General features: G+C 50.8%; 1 protein-coding gene across 1 annotated transcript in view; it reads right to left on the bottom strand.

Annotated features, from left to right (window-relative positions):
• MARCHF6 (membrane associated ring-CH-type finger 6) overlaps positions 1-21,219 on the bottom strand; it is a 1,360,950-nt gene that overhangs the window by 420,937 nt on the left and 918,794 nt on the right. Inside the window, exon 20 of the mRNA XM_078687648.1 lies at positions 9,578-9,647. Coding sequence (XP_078543774.1) covers positions 9,578-9,647 — 70 coding nt within the window. The remainder of the gene's footprint in view (positions 1-9,577; positions 9,648-21,219) is intronic.

The raw sequence follows: 21,219 nt of genomic DNA, 5'->3' as shown, positions 1-21,219 counted from the left end.
AAACAAAAACGACTATATATTGGGTTTTCATTGCCACACGGCCCAAGGAGGATGATAACTTTGTTAAGACTGGGTATTTTACCTGTATTATCTTATACCGTAAAATGGCAGCCAGGGGGATCCTCGATTTGTCCCTTGTGTGAGGGGGGAGACCAAACCTTAGAGCATCTGTTGTATGTATGCCCCAGTTCCACGGTAACTACTGCTCGGAAAAGATACCTCGCTCCCATTTATCGATCTTGCAGAATTACTCGAGTGAGTGAATTAATGGATCTGTGTAAACAGCCTCCAAATGAAGTTGTTTGCTATAATTTTTATAAATTTTTCAAAACTTTTTTAAAATTATATTGATTGATATGTGAAGTTATGTTTTATTTTCCTTTTGAATGTTGTAAATGTATATTTGTGGTCCTCTGATGAGTACCTCTACAAATAAAAACTTTTGACTTTGTGCGAGCTGTCCCACGATGGTGTCTGCTGTCGGCGCTGCTGGTTCCAGGATTGGAGCAACAAACCTTGGCAAAGGCAAGCCCACGCGGTTGAGTCAAAATGGCGTCTGGAGTGGACCAGGAGGGTCCAGGGCACTTCTTGTTGGACAAGGAGCAAGGGCCAGTCTAGAGGACCTAGACAAGCGGTGAAAACGTCGTGGTACGTCGTCAGGAGGGTCGCTAGCCAACGGGCAAGTGACCGGACAACGTGGCAAGCAGCAAGGCAGCAGAAGAGCCCCGTGCAGATCTCGTGGAGGCTGGGGGGCTGGACTTCGGTACTGGAGCTGCTCAGGGTTGGGGCTTCTCAAACGGGCAAGTTTATATACCTTTTCGATTTAATAATTTCATTACAAGAACTTGAGACCTTTCCAAGATGGCGACTGTGAACACTACTAAAATTCGAGTAGTAACTAGTAGCGACCTAAAATAGATAATACTTAGGGCAATATACTATACGATTTGTTACAACTGGAATAATATGCAAATATGCCAAATATTTGTGCATGAGGTGCTATTTTCTCGCCGAAAATCTCTTTCGAAAAAACTCACGTAAATACTTTTAAGTGAGAGTATTATTTATAATATGTGAGAATTAAGAAATAAACGGTACATGATATCGTTATCAATAGACAATCTAGGTGTTTTTGAGCTTCGTATTAGACGCACTGAAACTTTACCAAAATGGCGCCCAAAAAATCACTTCATGCTATAAAGTAGATCAACCAAGATGGCGCCTGAGTAGGACGCTGACACGATGAGACGCGATCCGAGGTGCCCAGAGACTCTGTAATCGGTGAGTGTACGATTTGCACACAGATGCTAGTAATCTTAGAATAATACCACAAGCAGGAACCTTTACTGAGCTTATACCAGACAACTCGCTATATATTTACTTATTCGTTCACAGATACTCGTGATATTGGGACTGAGCAACTTTTCGGCGAGAATCTGAGGATCACCTCTAGATATTCAGAGGTATGGTTGTCTCCATTATATAAAATTGTAGGCAACCGTAGTGCAATATTTAGGGCAATGCCTAACAGAAATACTTAATAACGGTCTGTAACTAATTATTTTACAGATATTATTACCGATTTTGGTAATTGAATTATAACTACATATAACGAAGCTTATATATGGAAATTTGAGCCACACAATATATCGTTCGATAAATCTTGGATGCTACCTCTATAGGATTTAGGTAAGACAGTCCTGATCATTATGAGTTGAGTACACGTTGGTAATGAGTACTGAATTATATGAGTCTGAATACGTATGCACTGATTCTTTCAGATACGTTAACATTAATGATTGTACTATACCCAAGAAGTGGATAAATTGATGCTACCGATGAGGGAAGGCATAGGTATGTAGCCTCGTGGTCTAGCTATGACGCCAAACTGGAACTGTTACTACAATCTCACTGTTCTTTCTTTTTACTCTTTATTTAGAATTAATAAATTAAGAACCCTCCATTTATTCGTTTAAAATTACACACATGTGGTGCTTTCAGCCTATAAACTTGGTGGTGAGTACACAATTCTATACAAATTACTCTTTTAGACACAACTATAATAAATTAGTTATTTAATCCTTACGAAGATGAATGAGAATATGTCATATTTAGACATTAATTGATTTACTTATTACTATTATAATTTGTTTGGGTTGCAGCCCTGAGGAAGTCGTAGGTCTGATCAGACCAGACGAAACGTGCGTTGGCTGCTGTTTTGTTGAATACAATACGAGGATTGTACCAATGAAGATTAAATTGTGACAAGAATCAAGAAACCAATAAATGGAACACTAAAACTGGACTTTTTTGAGTGCTCGATGATTATAGTATCCGTGTTGAGCCCTTTTGAGCTTATTGATCTAATCGTGGTAACCGATTAGTTATAATTTTGGAGCACCGTTGTTACTGTATACATTCACCTTTACTTAGCTGTGCGCTCAATGGTAAACAGTTACCTATCAGTCATATTAATCCCAGTGCACTCACTCGAGGGTCCCTCGGTGGTCGTGCTGGTTAAGCGTCGTGCAGGTCTTGAAGATAGCCGGTCCCATGGGTCTCGTCGCACCCACGAATCTCAGCTGGGCTGATGATGCAGGTAGAGGTCAGAGATGGCAGGGAATCCGGGTCTCGTCGAGCTGATCAGTCTTGATCCGGAGAATGGACGTGCAGCAAACCGCAAGCGCTTAGATGGTGCCTGCTGGTGCAGGGTGGATACTCCTTAGCCACAAGGGAGAGTCTTCAGAGAATGTCAAGAGTTCCTTTCGTGGAAAGTAGTTCAAGTTTCAAGATTATCCAATTTGGGAAGGGGGCCCGCTCCTACCTCTATTCTAAAAAAAGGGGCTGGCACGCGACTAGGTCCTGCCCATGGGTGGGACCAGGAGGGGGGTGGTTACACCCCTCTCCTTTGTCCGGTCTCTCCCCAGCTCAGGGGCTGGTGTGCCCCTGGAACTGGTTTGAGCCGGCATATGCACAGTGAGCACCGGGGTGCCACTTGCAGTCACCTTCCTCTCAGCCCTGCCTACCTGGGATACACAAAATCCTGTCTGGGATGGTGCTGGCACCGCCCCTGACAGGAAACCCTTTGTCCAGGCCTCCCTCGCTGGAAGGACTCCCAGCAGCAGGAGGGCAGACTCGTGTCTCAGTGGCAGCATCCATTTTGTGGAGCTGAGGCTGTGTTTAACTTTAACCGGGGTTACAGTTACCAACATGTCTGCTCCCTCTAGAGGGGTGGAATGCTACCCCCGTCGCCAGAACTGGCGAGTGGGTAGTATTCCAAAGCGTATGACACCTTACACGACATGTTTAGATAATGTCAGACCAAAGTTACCATAACCGCGAGGATTATAAGGCACTTAAAAGTATATGGTCTGACGCTATCATGGGAACGGCTAAGGGATAGATCCCGAAGGCCGCAGACAGGCTCAGCTCATGCCAGAGCACCATCTCACACGATTCCAAGCACTCTGCCTTCAGGATTGTTAAGGCCTGCCATAGGAGTGACTGATAGGAGATCTGTGTGCCCATTTTAGGTTTAGATATAGGTATACTATATCTAAAGCAAAGGGTGATTACACCACCTTGCCCCAGCTGTCAAGCAGCCAGTTGTGTCTGTTTTGGATGGCCATCCAGGGGTGGCATAATACATGCTGCAGCCCCTGGTAGGCCCTGTGTGCACCTATGCCCGGGGTACCTAAGGTACACTGTACAGGGGCTGATAAGGTGACTCAGTATCCAATTAGGTATGTACCTAGGGTACATGGAATCCATTTTACAGAGAGAGCAGTGGGCCTGGGGACCTGAATAGCAGGGCCAGAGGTCAACTAAGTCGAAAAACCAGCAAAACACCAGGCAAAAAGTTGGGGGCAACCATAGTCAGATATCCACCTTCCTACACTGTGGTCCTGGGTGAGACGCAGTGGGGCACCCCTTCAGAAGCCACTAAAGAGGCAAAAAGCAGACTGCGCCAGACGCGTGGAGAGGCCCAAGGACTTGGCCATAGTCCGTGAGTCCTTGAAGCGCTCTAGGGCGGTGTCTACTTTGTCGCCAAAAAGGAGACGGCCATCAAAGGGTATGTCCATCAAGGTGTTCTGGACATCCCCTGAAAAGCCAGAGGACCTCATGCAGGCGTAGCGACAAAGCACTAGCGATGTTGAAATAGTCCTGCCCAGAAAATCAGCAGTGTTCAGCCCACAACGGATCATATACTTAGCTGCATCTCTCCCGGCGGAGATGTGTCGGGTTTCGCTGTTGAAGCCTTGGATCCTTTGAAGAAAGATGCTGCAGGTGACCAGGAGGAAGATGTCCGGGTGGATCCAAGGGTGGGTCGAAGATGAAGTGGACCTGAAAGCAGAGGGGACAGAGTCTGGGTCACTAGCCAGTGACCGGGTGGAACCAGGAAGGAACCAGACGACGTCGAGGAGCAATCAGGTGCTGTCTTGAAGCTTGTCTTTGCAGCCACGCGGACCAGGAGGCGTCGACGACGACCAGGTGCTGGAGAGGAGCTGTCCCACGAAGGATCTCGCAGATGGAGGGGTCGACTGCCGGATTGGAGTCAACAAGCCCTGGCAAAGGCAACCCACGCAGGATTCAACAAAGGCTTCTGGTGCAGACCAGCAAGGTCTGTGGTGCTTCACCTTTGCAGGGAAGCAAGGGCCAGTCTGGAGCAACCAGACCAGCAATGTGGATAAAAAAGATTGTCGTCACAGAGGCTACTAGCCAACGGGCCAGCAACCGGACAACGCGTCGAGCAGAACACAAGCAGAAGGGCCCCACGCAGAACTCGTGGAGTGTGGAGGGCTGATCTTCGGTGCAGGTGGAGCTCGGGTTCGGGGTTTCTCAATCCCCAGTGCACAGCTTCGAGGGTAGCTCAGGAGCTGCACAGGTAGCAAGTTGCAGGCTTTTCAAGATGTCCGGTCCCACGTGTCTCGTCGCCTCCACGGATCTCAGCTATGCTGCAGTCGTGAAGAGAGGGTCAGAGAGGTCTGGAAGTCTGGGTCTTGTCAGGCTCTGTGCTCGGGTTCCGGCGGGAACGTCGACAAAGCAAGCCGTTGATTTGCTGGATGGTGCCTGGTTGCCCAGGGTGGTCACTCCTTGGCACAAGGGAGATTCTTCAGTCTTCAGCTTCAGGAGAATGTCGAAGGTCCAGAGTTCCGTGTCAAGTTTCGATTCAGGATTAATCTAAAGTCTCAGGACTCAGCTCCTACCTTTACACAACTAAAAGGGGCAGGATTACTTTCTAGGGCCCTCCTATGGGTGGGACCAGGAAGGGGGGTGGTTACACCCCCTCTCCTTTGTCCAGTTTCGCGCCAGAGCTGGGGCTGGAGTGCCCCAGCAACCGGTTTGAACTGGGGTAAGCATGGAGCACCTTGTGTGCTCCAGGCAGTGTCTCATTCTATTCAGCCCTCCCTGTCCCAATACACAAAGTCCTGTCTGAGGTGGTGCTCGCACCTCCCCAGGCAGGAAACCTATTGTCCAAACCTCCGTGACTGGAAGGACTCCCAGCAGCAGGAGGTCAGACTTGTGTCGATGGGAGCAGCGTCCATTTTGTGACGCTGGGGCTCTGGTTAACTTTAACCGGGATAGTCAGCAACAACATGTCTTCTCCCTCTAGAAGGGTGGAATGCTACCCCCGTCGCCAGAATTGGCGATGGGGTAGTATTCCAAAGCGTATGACACCTTACACGACATGTTTGGATAAAGCCAAACCAAAGTTAGCATTTAACCGCGAGGATTATAATGCACTTAAGAGTATATGGTATGGCGATATCATAGAACAGCTATAAGGACATGGTTCCGAAAGCTGCAGACAGGCTCAGCTTATGCTAGAGCACCATCTCACCAACCAACCCAACCAAGCACTCTGCCTCCAGGATTGTTAAGGCCTGCCGTAGGAGTGACTTATAGGTAATGTGTGTCTATATATAAGGGTAGATATAGGAATACTATACCTAAGCAAGGGGTGATTACACAATCTTGCCCCAGCTGAGTGATCAGCCAGTTGTGTCAGTTTGGATGGCCAGCCAGGGGTGGCATAATACCTGCTGCAGCCCCTGGTAGGCCTTGGTTGCACCTAGGCCCTGGGCACCTTTGGTACACTTGTACAGGGGCTGATAAGGTGAACCAATTCCCAATTGTGGATGTACCTAGAGTACATGGTGTAAATTTAGAGAGAGTGCATCTGGGCTGTGGGTCTGATTAGCAGGCCCACAGCCACATCTAAGTCGAAAACCAGTAAAGCAAAGCAAAAAGTGGGGCTGACCATAGGAAGCAGACCCTACTCTCCTACAGCCTCCTCATTCTGGAGGCCGATTCAACCCAGAGAGCAACCTGTTGGCCCGGACCCCTTCCGAGTGAGCAATATTTAAGCACTCCTGCCTATCTAGTGCTCTCAATTGTTTCGGAATGGCAGCATGTGTTTCTCCGTCCTCTAGTAATTGGCGCTGGAGCGTTGGGTCTGCCACAAATACCCTCTCTAACACCCTGATCCACTCACTATATTTAAGTCCCCTTAACTAAGCTCCCCCTTCCAGCGAACGCAGGACCTCCACCACCTGGCCGATACAGAATACAAGAGTCACTACCGGGAAGGCGTCCCAGTTCAGATTAGTTTGCATGGCTGTATGCCAGATGAGAGTAGCCCCTGAACAAGTCTGCAAGTGGATCTTGGAAAATGGGTTTCTGGTGCCTCTCTCAACATCCATGTTGGAACCGGGGGCACCAGTCTATCCCAAGGTGGGTGCCACAAGGCCAGAGGTCATGTCTAGCCAATGGGTATACGACTGCCCCCCCCCCCGTCACCATTGTAGGCTTGTGTTTGTTGGCAGGGGGCCCACTGTCGACCTAGTGCTCAAGACAGGGGCGTAGCCTGTAGTTTGCACTCACAGACTACCAGTTGCACTTGTCCCAGAAATCCAGGGGTCTAGGACGATGTTGCCATGGATGTCCAGTCCTTCTGTGTCAGTGGTATGGGGGTTTCTCCAAGGCAGTGTGTAGGAGCAGTAGGGGGCACAGTCCCCACCTCCTATAGGCCACCGTTGCTCCCCCTGGGGCCACCACTCAGCTGGGCTCACTCTCCAGGCCCGGGTGCCAGCTCCCAGGTCCTCCAGTGTGACTCACTCCTCCTCGCACCACAGACTTTGTCCAGGCAGTTGTCTTCTCGTGTGTCTCTCAGCCTTGCCCACCAGCTTCTCAGGTCCAGTTACAGTCTACTGGCACCCCAGCCGGTCCTGTCTGCCTTGCTGGGGCACCACAGTCCACCTCTGCCGGAATTGCCCCCTTGGTGAGCCTCTGCACTCAGCCGCTGCAACCAGTGGGCACCATCTTGACTCCGGGCGCCATCGGCAGCAGACCAAGCATCAGGCCCCTTGGATCTGTGCTTGCTGTCAAAGAGTGAAGCCCAGGCAGCCACTAATGTGTTGGGGGCCAGGAGAGCCCCTTATGGTTGCTGTGTTGTCCCTTAGAAAGTCAGGATGGTGGGGGAGTCAGGATGGCGAGGGATCGGAGGGGGAAACAGCCATTACATTACGCATGCGATTACAACGCGGTTGTTACGACCATGTTGTTACATCGCAGTACCATTACAATGCAAGTTATTACAATGACTTGCTGTAGGGGGCGCTCTAAGCTAAGGAATAGAATAATTTACTATTCCAACACCTTCCCTATTGTTGCACACACTGGAGTTGGAATAGTAAATTGTACTATTCCAACATCCAGCGCCCCCTACAACAAGTCGTTGGAACGACCTGCGTTGCAATGGTACTGCGATGTAACAACGCTGTCGTTGTGACAACCTTGTTGTACAGGTATATATTCGATTGGGGGCAGCTGGCCGATCGCCTAAGAGGATATGGACATACTTGTGCATGGTTGGACACATCTTCAGACCCCTCAAAAAAAAACACATTTGACTGGTTTATTACTGAACATATAAAACAATTTTACACGTAAAACAAAAAAAGGGAGGGCCATTCTTAACAGGTGCAGTGTAGGTTGCCGTTTGGTCCATCATAAGAAAAAGAGAACTGAAGTGAAAGCCTACATGCAGAAAGAAGTACAAGTTAGGACAGTGGAGAGAGTGACTTCCAATATGTACAGCTCTATGCAATTATTTCATTAGACATAATAAGTCTGGTCCGTCTGGGTTATGTTGAAATCCAATAGAGCTGTAAATTTGAATCAATTGAAATTTAAGAACAATGCCAAGGCTTTTGGAAGATATCTCAGTCAGTATTAGAGAAAAATATTCCAAATCTTTGTTACCATATAAATTGAACAAACATGCCATGTTACTCCGCTATATTAAAAATAACATACATGCAATGCGATGGGTTGTTTCAAATTTTGAATTGGCACACACTTCGGGAGATAATAGTATTTCTTGGAGATCCAAACTAAGTCACTGTACTTGGTTCAGACCAGTGGTTCCTAACCTTTTAACTTCTGTGGACCTCCACTTAATTATTACTGGAATCCGTGGACATCACATAAATATTACTGTAGTCCATTGACCACCAATGAGTCATTACAGAGAGCCAGGGACCCAGCACAAATTAATTTTGGTGATATGAATTGTAAAAAATGACATAAAAATACAGACATGGTAGCAGTAGAGGCTAAAAGGAATATCGCTCAACTTTGGAGGTCCAGTCGGGTGCCAGATTGGAGATACAGGGAAAAAGATATGGACTGGTGCGCAGGAGCGGAGAAGGCAATATACTTAAGCAGGGGCTGCCCCCACAAATGGAACAAAGTATGGAGGGAATGCGTCAGGTGCAGAATGACCCAGGGATTGCAATACGATACATGTAATTTAATGACCATCCATTCAAATTGAATATGTATTGATTCTGTCAGTATTAAGGATATGCAAGTCATGCTATGATGTAAGGAGCATTTGTTAAAAAAAAGAATTAATACAAAATAAAATTAAAAATACAGACACAGGCGTTTACCAAACACACTAATGATAAAATATGTTACTTAATTCACAACTATATAAAATATATATATATATATGTTGGGAAGGTTTGAGCTTTTATAAATCTAATTGAGGCCTCCCATTAAACATATTATATTATGTTTGAAGCGCTTGCACTGCTCCCATGAATGAATCCAAGGATACCATCTTAATATTTAGCCTCCAATTTTCAATTTCCTTAAAGTTTTAACATTTTCAATTTTGCTTACTTATTTATATACACTTTATTAATATGTTAACATTATTTAACGCTGTAAGAAGTTGCAGTCCCCCTGGGCAGGGGGTCGTGGACCCCAACTGGTCCCTAGACTACAGGTTAAGAAGCACTGGTTTAGACCTTCAATTAAAGAATGAAAGGTATGTTTGGGGGACTAGAAATTACATTTTCTTATAAAATCTGGTTGCATGCAGTGCATTCACAAGCATGTGATCAATGAAAAGGTAGTTTCCTTATTGTATAATCATTAATGCATACTTTTTAATGCAACCAATTGTGCCTTCAGCCACTCCTTTTTTTAAAATGACTTAAAATAACCAATTCATTAATATACAATGTGGTGCTATTTCATTATAATAAAAACCAAAAACACATACCTGGCATGGTAAGGCAAAGAAGACTTGCAATCAACAATGTTACACACATAAATAAAATCAAGAGAAATATCTGAAAAAAAAGAAATTCAAGAATAAACAAATTTAACACTTGGCAAATAAACTGGATGTTTTTAGGTCTTAATAGAAGTATATGCATTTGCTTAATCAGCACTTGTAGACCACACTGTATACATACACTGATGGGGACTAATAAAGATAATTCTATCCTATTTGGAGGAGTGCTTGCTCACAAAAAATTATAAATCTCATTTTTTAAAGTCTAAAACATGCTTGAAAATGTATACATGGAAAAATAATAAAGATATCTTTTTCTATTGAGTTACTCCTGTTCTGTGGATTCTCCCATTATAACTGGTTACATACTGAGCTACCAATTAGCAGCATCAGATCTTGGTTCGTTTGTTTTTTAATGACAATACTACACACTTAGTAGCATGCATGCCATGCATGATGCACCATTTGCGATGAACCAAAATCCTGTCCCCGAGCCCCCCCCCCCCCCTCCCAGTTCGTTACCTCGCAGGTTCTGTGTTTAGAAATTAGCCATTATCTTCTGACAAGGTCCGGGAGGTTGACGAGAAGGAGATGGCAATGAAAGAGTCTAGAGATTACAAGTAACAGGAAGACAATAAATAATACATCACTCTGGCCTCACAGACTATTGCACAAGTTACTTACCTCCAGTAACGATATATCTGTAAGAAACAGTAGTTAGTATTAGATTCCTTACCTTAGAATATCCCCAGGCGTCAGAATGGATCCGGAAACTTTTGCATAGCAGTACCCTTGCACGTCGGTAGGCGTCGTCTGCGGCTCCGCGTCCGTCGTTGGCGCCGGGATGACGTCGCCGGAGTACTTAGACGCCGCCCTCGAGCACTGACTTCAGTTCTTATACACAGCTTTTCCGCGCCAGAAATGCAGAACCATGATAAAAACCAACACTGGTGCCATGAAAACTAGGGCCCTGAAAGGGCATGACCTTAACCCTAGATATCGGTCGCAGAATGGGGAGGATGGGTGGGGCGGTAAGGAATCTAATACTAACTCCTGTTTCTTACAGATATATCGTTATCGAAGGAAAGTAACTTGTGCATCTGAAAGAAACAGGTTAGTATTAGATTCCTTACCTTAGAATAGATACCCCAGCAATACCAACCCCGGTGGTGGGTCTGCGAACCAATAATCACACCAGTAAGTCCTGGAGGACGGAACGGCCAAAGAAGCCATCCCTCCGGACTTGGCTGTCCAGGCAGTAGTGTCTTGCTAACGTGTGCAGCGAGGACCACATAGCTGCCTGTCAGATGTTCAGCAAGGGGACTCCCCGGCCCAGGGCAGTAGAAGCCGCCGTGACCAGAGTGGAATGGGCCCTCAGCCCAACAGGAGGTTCCTTCTTAGCCAAAGAGTAGCATGCCTTGATGCACAATACGACCCACCGAGAGATGGTCCGTTTGTGCACCACCTGCCCCTTCTTAGCGCCCACGTAACCAACAAAGAGTTGGTCATCCACCCGGAACTGGCGTGTGCGATCCAGATAGTATGAGAGCGCACGTTTTGGGTCCAGGCGGTGGAGCCGCTCTTCCTCTTTAGAGGGACGCAGAGGCAGAAAGAAGGTGGGCAAGGTGATGGACTGCCCGATGTGGAAGGCTGTGACTACCTTGGGCAGGAAAGAGGGTCTCGTCTGCAACACAACCTTGTCTGGATGGACAGAAAGGAAAGGAGGTGTAGAGGAAAGAGCCTGGAGCTCACTCACTCTCCTGGCAGAGGTGATGCCAACCAGGAAAGCAGTCTTAAGTGTAGGAAGACGGAGAGGACAGTTATGAAGTGGCTCAAAAAGAGAGCATATCAGATAAGTCAGAACCAGGTTCAAGTCCCACTGGGGCATCACGAAAGGAACAGGGGGAAACATATGAGTGATGCCCTTCAAGAATCTATTAACAATCGGGGACTTGAACAAAGAAGGCTGATCAGGTAGCCTCAAGAAGGCGGAAAGGGCAGAAAGGTAGCCCTTGATAGTGCCCAGAGCAGAGCCCTGCTGGGTAAGAGAAAGAAGGAAGAGGAGAACCTCAGAAAGGGGGGCAGAGAGTGGATCCACAGCCTTTGCTGTGCACCATGCCACAAATCTGTTCCACTTGCAGGCGTATACCGACTTTGTGGAGGGACGCCTGGCTGCCAGAATCACATTACAAACTTCAGGAGGCAAGTCAAATGGCCTCAACTGTGGCCGCTCAATCTCCAAGCATGGAGGTGGAGACTGGACAGGTTCGGGTGGAGGACCGTCCCCTGCTGCTGCGACAGAAGGTCCTCCTGAAGAGGCAGACGAATCGGGGATCAACAGACATGCTGAGTAGCTCTGGATACCAATATCTTTGTGCCCAGTCCGGAGCCACAAGGATAACTTAGGCCCGGTCGCGCCTGATCTTCTTCAGCACTCTAGGCAGAAGTGGTATAGGTGGAAAGGCGTACAACAGACCGCAGCTCCACTCGCGACGAAAAGCGTCTCCGAGCGAGTGCCGCCTTGGAAATTCCAATGCGCGTTCTTTTCTGTGGCGAATAGATCTAACCAAGGCTCTCCCCACTGCTGAAAGAGGCCTTGCGCCACGTCCGAGTTCAGACGCCATTCGTGATCCATCATGCACCGACGGCTGAGTTTGTCCGCCCTGGCGTTCAGAGAACCTGCCAGGTGTTGAACCACCAGGGTCACGGCTTGATGTTCCAGCCACTGCCAGAGGCGCAGAGCCTCCTGGCATAGGGTCCACGACCCCACCCCGCCCTGTTTGTTGCAGTACCACATGGCGGTGGTGTTGTCCGTGAACACCTGTACTACACTCCCCCAGACAGAGGGGAGGAATGCCTTCAGTGCAAGCCGGATCGCCCGCAGCTCCAGAAGGTTGATGTGGAGCTGGGACTCCGCCGGAGACCAGAGGCCTCTGATCTACGCCTCTCCCATGTGGCCTCCCCCAGCCCTGGAGGGACGGGTCCGTCACAACTACGTGCTCCGGGTGGGGTAGGGAGAGGGATCTGCCGCTGACCCAATCGCTGTCCGTGAGCCACCAATGCAACTGTCTTGCAGTGCCCTCCGAGATCAAGACATGGTCGGACAAGTTGCCCTGATACCGGTCCCACTGAAACTTCTGGTCCCACTGCAGAGTCCGCATCCGCCACCGGGCGTAAGGCACCAGAAGGATGCAGGAGGCCATCAGCCCCAAAAGCCGCAGCGTCAACCAGACCGAGACTCGGGATAATGCTGAAAGATCGGAATCAGAGCCTGAATATCCCGAACCCGCTGTTCGGGAGGATAAACCCGAAACTGCGCCGAGTCTAGAACCGCCCCGATGTAGAGGAGCTTCTGAGAGGGACACAGGTGTGACTTCGGCACATTGATGGAGAACCCCAGCAGGTGCAGGAGGTCGGCCGTAGTCTGGAGGTGGCTGACGACTGTCTGGGGCGAGCCTGCCTTCAACAACCAGTCGTCGAGGTAGCGGAAGACTGAAACCCCTAACCTGCGCAGATGAGCTGCGACCACCGCCATCACTTTCGTGAACACCCGTGGGGCGCTGTTAAGGCCGAAGGGGGGCACGGTAAACTGTAAGTGCTCGTGGCCTACCGTGAACCGCAGGTAACGACGGTGGGCCGGCAGGACGGGGACGGGATGTGAAAATAAGCGTCCTGCAAGTCCAACGCTACCATCCAGTCTCCCGGATCCAAGACCTGAGCCAGCGTCAGCATCTTGAACTTCTCCTTCCGGAGGAAGCCGTTGACGTTGCGCAGGTCCAAGATAGGGCGTAGGCACCCTTTGCCCTTATTGGGTACCAGAAAATAATGGGAGTAACAACCACACCCTACTTCTGGCCCAGGAACGCGTTCGATGGCCCCCTTGGCCTTCTACAAGTAACTTCCTCTTGTAGAAGTTTCAAGTGATCCCCCGACACGCGGTGGTACTGCGGTGGCATGGCTGGAGGGGACACCTCGAAGGGGAGGGAGTAGCCACTTCGGACGATTTGCAGCACCCACTGTCCGATGTGACAGTGCGCCAGTGGAGGTGGTGATGGCGAACCCTGCCCCCCACTGACGTCACATGGGCCTGAAAGCTCGGACTAGGAGGGTTTTGAGGTGGATGCTGCAGGGGCAGGTGTGGACTGGCCTCGCCGTTGTCCCTGACCGCCGCCACGGCGCTTTCCACGTCCGCCACCGCGCTGGATGGTAGTCTGCAGCCCGTGGCTGGCAGGACCTGTGGGGGCGCCCCTTCCTTGGCCACGAAAGGGGCGAAAGGCAGCCGTTTGGTGGCACGGGACGAGAGGCCCAAGGACGTGGCCGTAGCCCTGGAGTCCTTAAAGCGCTCAAGCGCACGGTCTGCCTTGTCGCCAAAGAGGCGATGGCCATCAAACGGCATGGCCATAAGGGTGTTTTGGACATCAGCCGAAATGTTGGCGGACCTCAACCAGGCGTAGTGACGAATCGCCACCGTCGTTGCCATCGCTCTGCCCAGTGAGTCCGTGGTATCCAGCCCACACCGGATGGAATACCATGCTGCATCTCGACCCTCTGCAAGGGCTTGGGCGAGATTAGTCCGGGCCTCCTCCGGAGATTGTGGCAGCACGTCTGCGACTGTGTCCCACAGAGAGTGGGTGTAACGGCCCAAGAGGCATGCAGTGCTGACTGACGGCAACCACAAACTCAGGGAGGAGAATACCTTTTTCCGGTATTGCTCATACCTCTTGGATTCCCGATCGGGGGGAGCCGCCAGGAATGCGGTCTGGGAGGTAGAGGCCTGGATGATCAGGCTCTCGGGGTGGGGTGGGTGGACAGGAAGCAAGAGTCGCCCGGAGCCGGACGGTGGCGCATGGCCACGTTCCTATCTACAGGCAGACCTGTAGCGGGCTTGGACCAAGTGCCCAGAAGAACGTCTGACAAGGCCTCATTAAAAGGCAGCAGAGGCTCGGCCGAGCTTGCCTGCGGTTTAAGGACCTCGGTGAGGAGGTTAGTCCTCACGGCCGCGACGGGGAGCTCAAGGCCCAAGGCCGTGGCAGCCCGCGTCAGCACCACGCTATAGGCAGCCCCCTCCTCCGTAGCCACGTTAGGAGGGTAGACAAAACCAGTGTCGGGCGAAGTGTCCAGACCACTGGCCTCCCCAAACTCACCTGTCCAGTCCTGAGAAGACTGACACTCACATGCCAGAGGGTCCTCGGACCCCTCCCAATCCCCCTCGTCACCCATCACCTGGTACTCAGGTTCAAAGGATGGGGCCGGGTCGTAGAAGTAAAAGTCTCCCAGCGGCGTCGAGCGCGGCGCCGCTCCGACACCGGACCCGAATCGAGGGTAGGACCGGGGACGGCGTCATCCTGGGACGACGCAGAGGGCGACACCCTGGGGGCCGGCACCGGCGAGGTCGTGAGGTCGACCGGCGGCGACCCGGATCCGGAGCCGGCGGGGCCCTGTGGCATCGGGAACGAAGTCGCCGACGGCGTCGGGGCCGAAGCACCCGACGGCGCCGGGGCCAAAGCGCCCGGCCCACGTGGGGACCCAGTCGGGGCCGCTTGGCCCGAAGGTGCCGTGGAACCCAACGGAGGAGCGAGCGACCTCATGGCCATGAGGAAGGACTCGATCTCCTCCGGCGCCGCGTCTTGCCTAGGGACCGTCGGGTATGGAGCAGGCTGAAACGTCTGCGGTTCCGGCGGAGCCGGTGTCGCCCGAACCCCCGGCCGCGTTGCGCGAGCGTCGGGGGGAGTCAGAAGATCGATGTCGCCTCTTCGACTTCTTGTGCCTCTTACCTGAGGACTTCGAGCCCGAAGACTGATGCCGACTCCCGGAACTGTGGTGACTCGAGCCCCGCGACCGGTCCCTCGACCTCCTTCCAGACCGGGACCTCGAGCGGCGCGGGGCTGACTGTCAGAGCTCGAGTCGCTTGCGGGACCGCTCACGTCTAGTTTTGGACGTCGGGGCCTGGCAGTCGGAGCAGGACTTGCCCAGACAGCGAAGGCACCGGCGATGGTGGTCGGTAACCGACATCAGTCGGCTGCAATCGACGCAGGGTTTGAACCCGGGCATCCCTACCGGCACCGTCGGAGTCGAGAGACTTCGAAAGACGATCAAAAAGGATCCAAAAAGTTAGTCAAAAATTGACTAGGGTACAACTTTTTCCGGATCAGCGCTTGCTGGCGCGGAAAAAAGAAGAACTGACGTCAGCGTGCAAGGGCGGCGTCTAAGTACTCAGGCGACGTCATCCCGGCGCCAACGACGCCGACGACAAACGCGGAGCCGCAGACTACGCCTACCGACGCGCAAGGGTACTGCTACGCAAAAGTTTCCGGATCCAGTCTGTCGCCTGGGGATATTTTAAGGTAAGGAGTCTAATACTAACCTGTTTCTTTCAGATTCAGAGGTTAGAGGATATAGGGATTGGTGGTTCTGCTCCTACCTGGATCTCCTTCCCAACAGGTTCTAATCAGTGCATCTTGCTCCTTTCTCTTCAGACCCATCTCCTCTGGATTGTGGGGTGCAGCAGGGGTCATCTCTAATCGCTGCGCTTTTTAATTTCTCTTTGACTCTTCTAACAGTTGTGGGCCAGAGCTTCAGGTCTAAGGTGACATCTTACGTGGATGATACATAATTAGTCTTTTCTCTCACAAATAATTATAAGGTCAGCCAACTCAGGTTATGTAAATGCCCGATATCAGAATGAATAAAAATTATCTAACTCTAAATTCAGACCAAACTAAATTGCTGATATTTGGAAACAACATTGGACCGGCTCCTGGTGACCATCGGAACTTAGTCCTCCCCTCTCTCCACCTGATGTAGGTAGGAACTTGGGTGTCAAATTTGAGAATAAGCTTTTTTTCAAACATCAGATTTTCAGTTATTTTCACTTATTTCAGTCTTTTAAAACTCAGTGTAAGGTGTTAGTTTTTCAGCCTTTTAAGGCTAGAAAAAGTTTGACTAATGCCCTTTAAACCTCTAGGACAGAATACACCAAATTGCTTTAGATAGGCCTACCGAAAAAATTCAAATACAAACTTCAGTTAGTGCCAAATGTGGCTGCTAGATGATTACTATCATCTTCACAGACCCTGTTCCATCTCATCTACATTAAAGGACCTTAACTGGCTTCCAATAGTAAAGATGATTCTGTTTAAGACTCTTACTCACATTCACAGAGCTGCCTTTCTCTGTGGCCCACAAAGTCTTCAAGAATTTTTAAGTCCTACACACCAACCAGCTCTCGGAAATCTGCTAATTCCTTTTCCATGCTCTCTCCAAGGTTTTGTACAGTTCAGCAAAGGAGGGTGTTCAGCCATTTTCGAAGGTGGAAAACTATGGATTACCCTGCCTCTTAAACTTACTGTGACGGCGGACTGCACACAATTTCTAAAAAAAAAAAAAAAAAACACCTACATCCTGAGTCTTGATAAATAGCTAATCTTTTGAACTTGTCTAGTGTTTTTCTATCTAGTCTGCTGTTTTCGCCCTTCCTTTCTGCCTATTTGGCTATTATAGAGCCTTGAAGCACTCTTTTGAGCAGAACCTGCTCTCTGTTCTTTCAGATTAAAATCACCCAACTTCTACAACCCAGGCCCCCATTCTCATTGTGTCGGAAGATTGAGCTGAGATGAGAGCGACCCTTGACCCAACCAGGTAAATCGTTCCCCCTCCGCACAGCACCGCCTGTGCCTCCCTGCCCAAGCTGCTGAGGAAGTTCGAGGCCCTCCACCACCCGCAGGCTACCACCGGCGCCTCATCCCTGGTGGCCAGTGGAAGGCCGTAGGTTTGCTCATCCTCCATTGTATTGCCCGTATTCTCTTTCATTGCTCCCGTTGTAATGACTGCATTTTCATTGTTGCGTCTGTGACTGCTGTTGTCGGTCTCCCCTGCTGCCTGTTCGGGGTCTGTGCCCGTTCTCTCCATCTGTTCCCCTCGTTGCCCGTGTGTCTCTCTGCCCAGTTTCCCTCCTGCTCCCCTCGCTGCCCCCGTGTCTCTCTGCCCAGTTTTTCCTTCTGCTCCCCTCGCGGCCCCCGTGTCTCTCTGCCCGTTTTTGCCTGCTGTTGCTTAGCTGCCCCTGCATTTCTGTGACCTTTCTGCCGTTTCTTGTGACCTTTGTGCCCTCTGTGCCACTCGTTTCCCCCGGTTCTTTTAGGGCATTCTGCCCTTTCCTGGGACCTCTCTGCCTCTGTGCCACTCGTTTCCCCTGTTTTTGTGACCTTTCTGCCCTTTCTTGGGACCTTTCTGCCTTCTGTGCCACTTGTTTCCCCCCGTTTTTTGTGACATTTTTGCCCTTCTTGTGACCTTTTTGCCTTCTGTGCCACTCGTTTCCCCCTGTATTCTTGTGACCTTTTTGTGACCTTTCTGCCCTCTTTGACACTCGTTTCCCCGTCAATTTTTTGTGCCCTTTTGCCTTCTGTTTCCTTCGTCGCCCCTCACTGCCCATGCCTCCCAGCTGCTCCTCACTCCCACCTCCCCATACATCCCCGCCGCTGGCACGCGGCAAGCCTGTCTGCGCCCGTCCGTGCCTGGACCACACCCAGCGCCAGAACCCCTGGCCCCCGCACCCGCCTCGGCGACCGCCGCCACTACGACGCCAGTACTCTGCACGCTCTCAACCCCGGTTGGACCCTCAACTGCTTGAAGGCCGCCCCAAACGCGCACACGGTCCTTTCACCTGCCGGAACTGCAGCTACACCAGCCACAGAGCAGACGAACCACCTGCCAAGAAAGATCTCAACCACCTCCGATGCATACTACTGAACACCTGCTCCGCACGCAAACACGCTGTCGAGCTCTGTGACCTGCTCAACACAACCTCCCCGGACGTCGCCTTCCTGACAGAGACCCGGTTGAACAACTCCTCCGCACTAGACATCACCATAGCCATCCCAGACAGCTACAAGATCACCCACAGAGACCGCACCAACGGAGTCGGAGGAGGAATCACCATCGTCCACAAGAACAGCATCAGGGTATCGACTAGCACCGACGACGCGCTCAGCACCGCCGAACAGATGCATTTCCAGATCTGCAAAGACACCAACTCCACCCTCAGAGGCACCCTCGTCTACCGACCCCCCAGACCCCGTCCCCAGTTCAGCGCCTCCATCGCCGACTTCATCTTCACGCACGCCCTGACCTCCACCGACTACATCCTCCTTGGAGACCTGAACAATCACCTTGAGAACAACAACGACAGCAACTCCACCAACCTTATCGACAACCTCGCCAACCTCGGACTGAGGCAACTCGTCACAACGCCCACCCACTCCGCCGGCCACGCGCTCGACCCAGTCTTCTCCTCAAGCCCGCATGTCTCTGTCAGTCACACCACCGAACTCCTCTGGACCGACCACCGCTGCATCCACTTCACCTTCCAGAAACCCACCACACACCACCGCACCCAACAGATACCCTGCCGCTGCTGGAGAAAAATCACCGAAGACCAACTACATGCAAACCTCGTTCTCAGCCCACCCACCTAACCCTCCAACACCGACGTCGCTGCCTACAACCTCAGGCGCTGGAGTGAGGACTGCGCCAACACCCTCACCCCGCTGAAGAAACCCCCCCCACAGAGACACCAGCAAGAGGGTCAGCTGGTTCACCCCAGAACTGCTAGATTCCAAGCAAGCCTGCCGGAAACTGGAGAAGAAATGGCACAGTGAACAAACTCCGGAAAGCCAGGCAGCACACAAGGACGCCCTCCGCAACCACCACAACCTCATCAGGGCTGCCAAGAAGACCTCCTTCAAAGACCACCTCGACAACCACGAATACGACAGCAAGGAGCTCTTCAACATCGTGAAGGAACTCTCCAACCCCAGCTCCAACACCAACGACATCCCGCCGTCGCAAGCCCTGTGTGACTCCCTCGCCACCTTCTTCCACCGCAAGATAGCAGACATCCACCACAGCTTCAACACCCAGACAGCCCCAACAGACAGCAACACAACAGACCCTCCGCACACCATCGACCACGTCCCCTTGCTAGCCTGGACCAGCGTGAGCGTCGATGACACCATCAAGACCATGAGCACAATCCACTCCGGGCTCCGTCAGACCCATTCCCGCACCACGTCTTCAACAAAGCAAGCAGCTCCATCGCACCCCACCTATGCAACGTCATCAATCTCTCCCTTGAGACCGCGACCCTCCCAGAGAGCTGGAAACACGCCGAGATCAACGCCCTCCTCAGAGCCCCGACCAAGCTCATCAATCTACTACAACGCATCCAAAACGCCTCGGCACGACTGATCCTCGATGTACCACGACACGGCGACATCACCCCACCTGAAAAACTTGTACTGGCTCCCCGTCAACAAGAGGATATCCATCAAGCTCCTCATCCACGCACACAAGGCACTCCACAAGACCGGCCCAGTCTACCTCAACAGACGGCTCTCCTTCTACACCCCCAACCGCCAGCTACGCTCCGCCGACCTCTCACTCGCCACCGTCCCGCGCATCCGACGAACAACCACCGGCAGAAGATCCTTCTCCAACCTCGCCGTCAAGACTTGGAACACCCTCCCACTGAGCCTACGACAGACCCAAGACCTGCTGACCTTCAGGAGGATACTAAAGACCTGGCTGTTCGATCAGTATGGGCCCCCACCTCCCCCCCCCAGCGCCTTGAGACCCTCGCGGGTATGTAGTGCGCTTAACAAATTACCGATTGATTTGATTGATTGATGTCAGGATTGGAGAGGTGTATTATGCTCACTTTCTTCATTGTTTTATTCTCAGTAGCCAAACCAAACCTACGAAAAGACTTATAAAAATTTATCAAAACAACTTTTTCCAGGAACAGGCAATTTAGAACTGCAATATGTGCTCAAAAAAGCTGGTCAAACACTGTAATGTTCTTAACCTCCCGAAGTTTCTTCATTTTATCCTCTCTCTCGCCAATCATCACCAGCCACAGTTACATGCCTCCAATTTTCTATGTCACAATTTGGTGCACTATGGAATGATATTTGGGCAGGTTGTAATGAGCTATCTGTGCCACCTGCACAAATGGGCCATAATGAATTCCCAACCCCTCCCCAGAAAGATGCAGAATTGCAGGCATTTGCAGCCTCTAAGGACTAATGGATAGACAAGATTTAACTGCACACGGAAATGAAGATGGACGCCTTAAAGTAACATAAGGAAGAGTTCCTTACAAAGAAGGACAAAGTGCACACCATACCCTCAGGTACTAAGGCCATAGCATCTACTCTGTATGTCAACACTATTGTCTTGGAAATTGTCTTCTCTAGAAAGTAGGAACCTCTTGGAGGATAAGGGGTCAAATGAGAGAGCAGCCACTGTTAAGTCTGTAAGGGGGGGGGGGGATTGAGGGTTTTCCAAGAAAATTATTGCTCTTGTGGCCAAACCATAGTCTGAAACTCAGTAGCTTTAATGAGGACCAGAGGTTGGAGGTCCCAGTAGTGTTCCATTGATGCTTATGATAAAAGAGATGTTATGCTAAACCTTAACAATATATCCTGGCCTTCAGGTTGGGCACCATTAGGCTAGGTGGCGGGGTATACATGCACCCACAGATTCATACACGGTCCGTCAGGTAGGTTGAGGAAGCCTGGCATTAGAGTGTGCACCTTTATGGCCATGTTCACCAGGGACTGTGGATTAAGTAC

The sequence above is a fragment of the Lissotriton helveticus genome, chromosome 4_1 (assembly GCF_964261635.1).
Source record: "Lissotriton helveticus chromosome 4_1, aLisHel1.1, whole genome shotgun sequence".
NCBI classification, from domain to species: Eukaryota; Metazoa; Chordata; class Amphibia; order Caudata; family Salamandridae; genus Lissotriton; species Lissotriton helveticus.
This window is presented reverse-complemented; position numbering and strand designations above follow the sequence as displayed.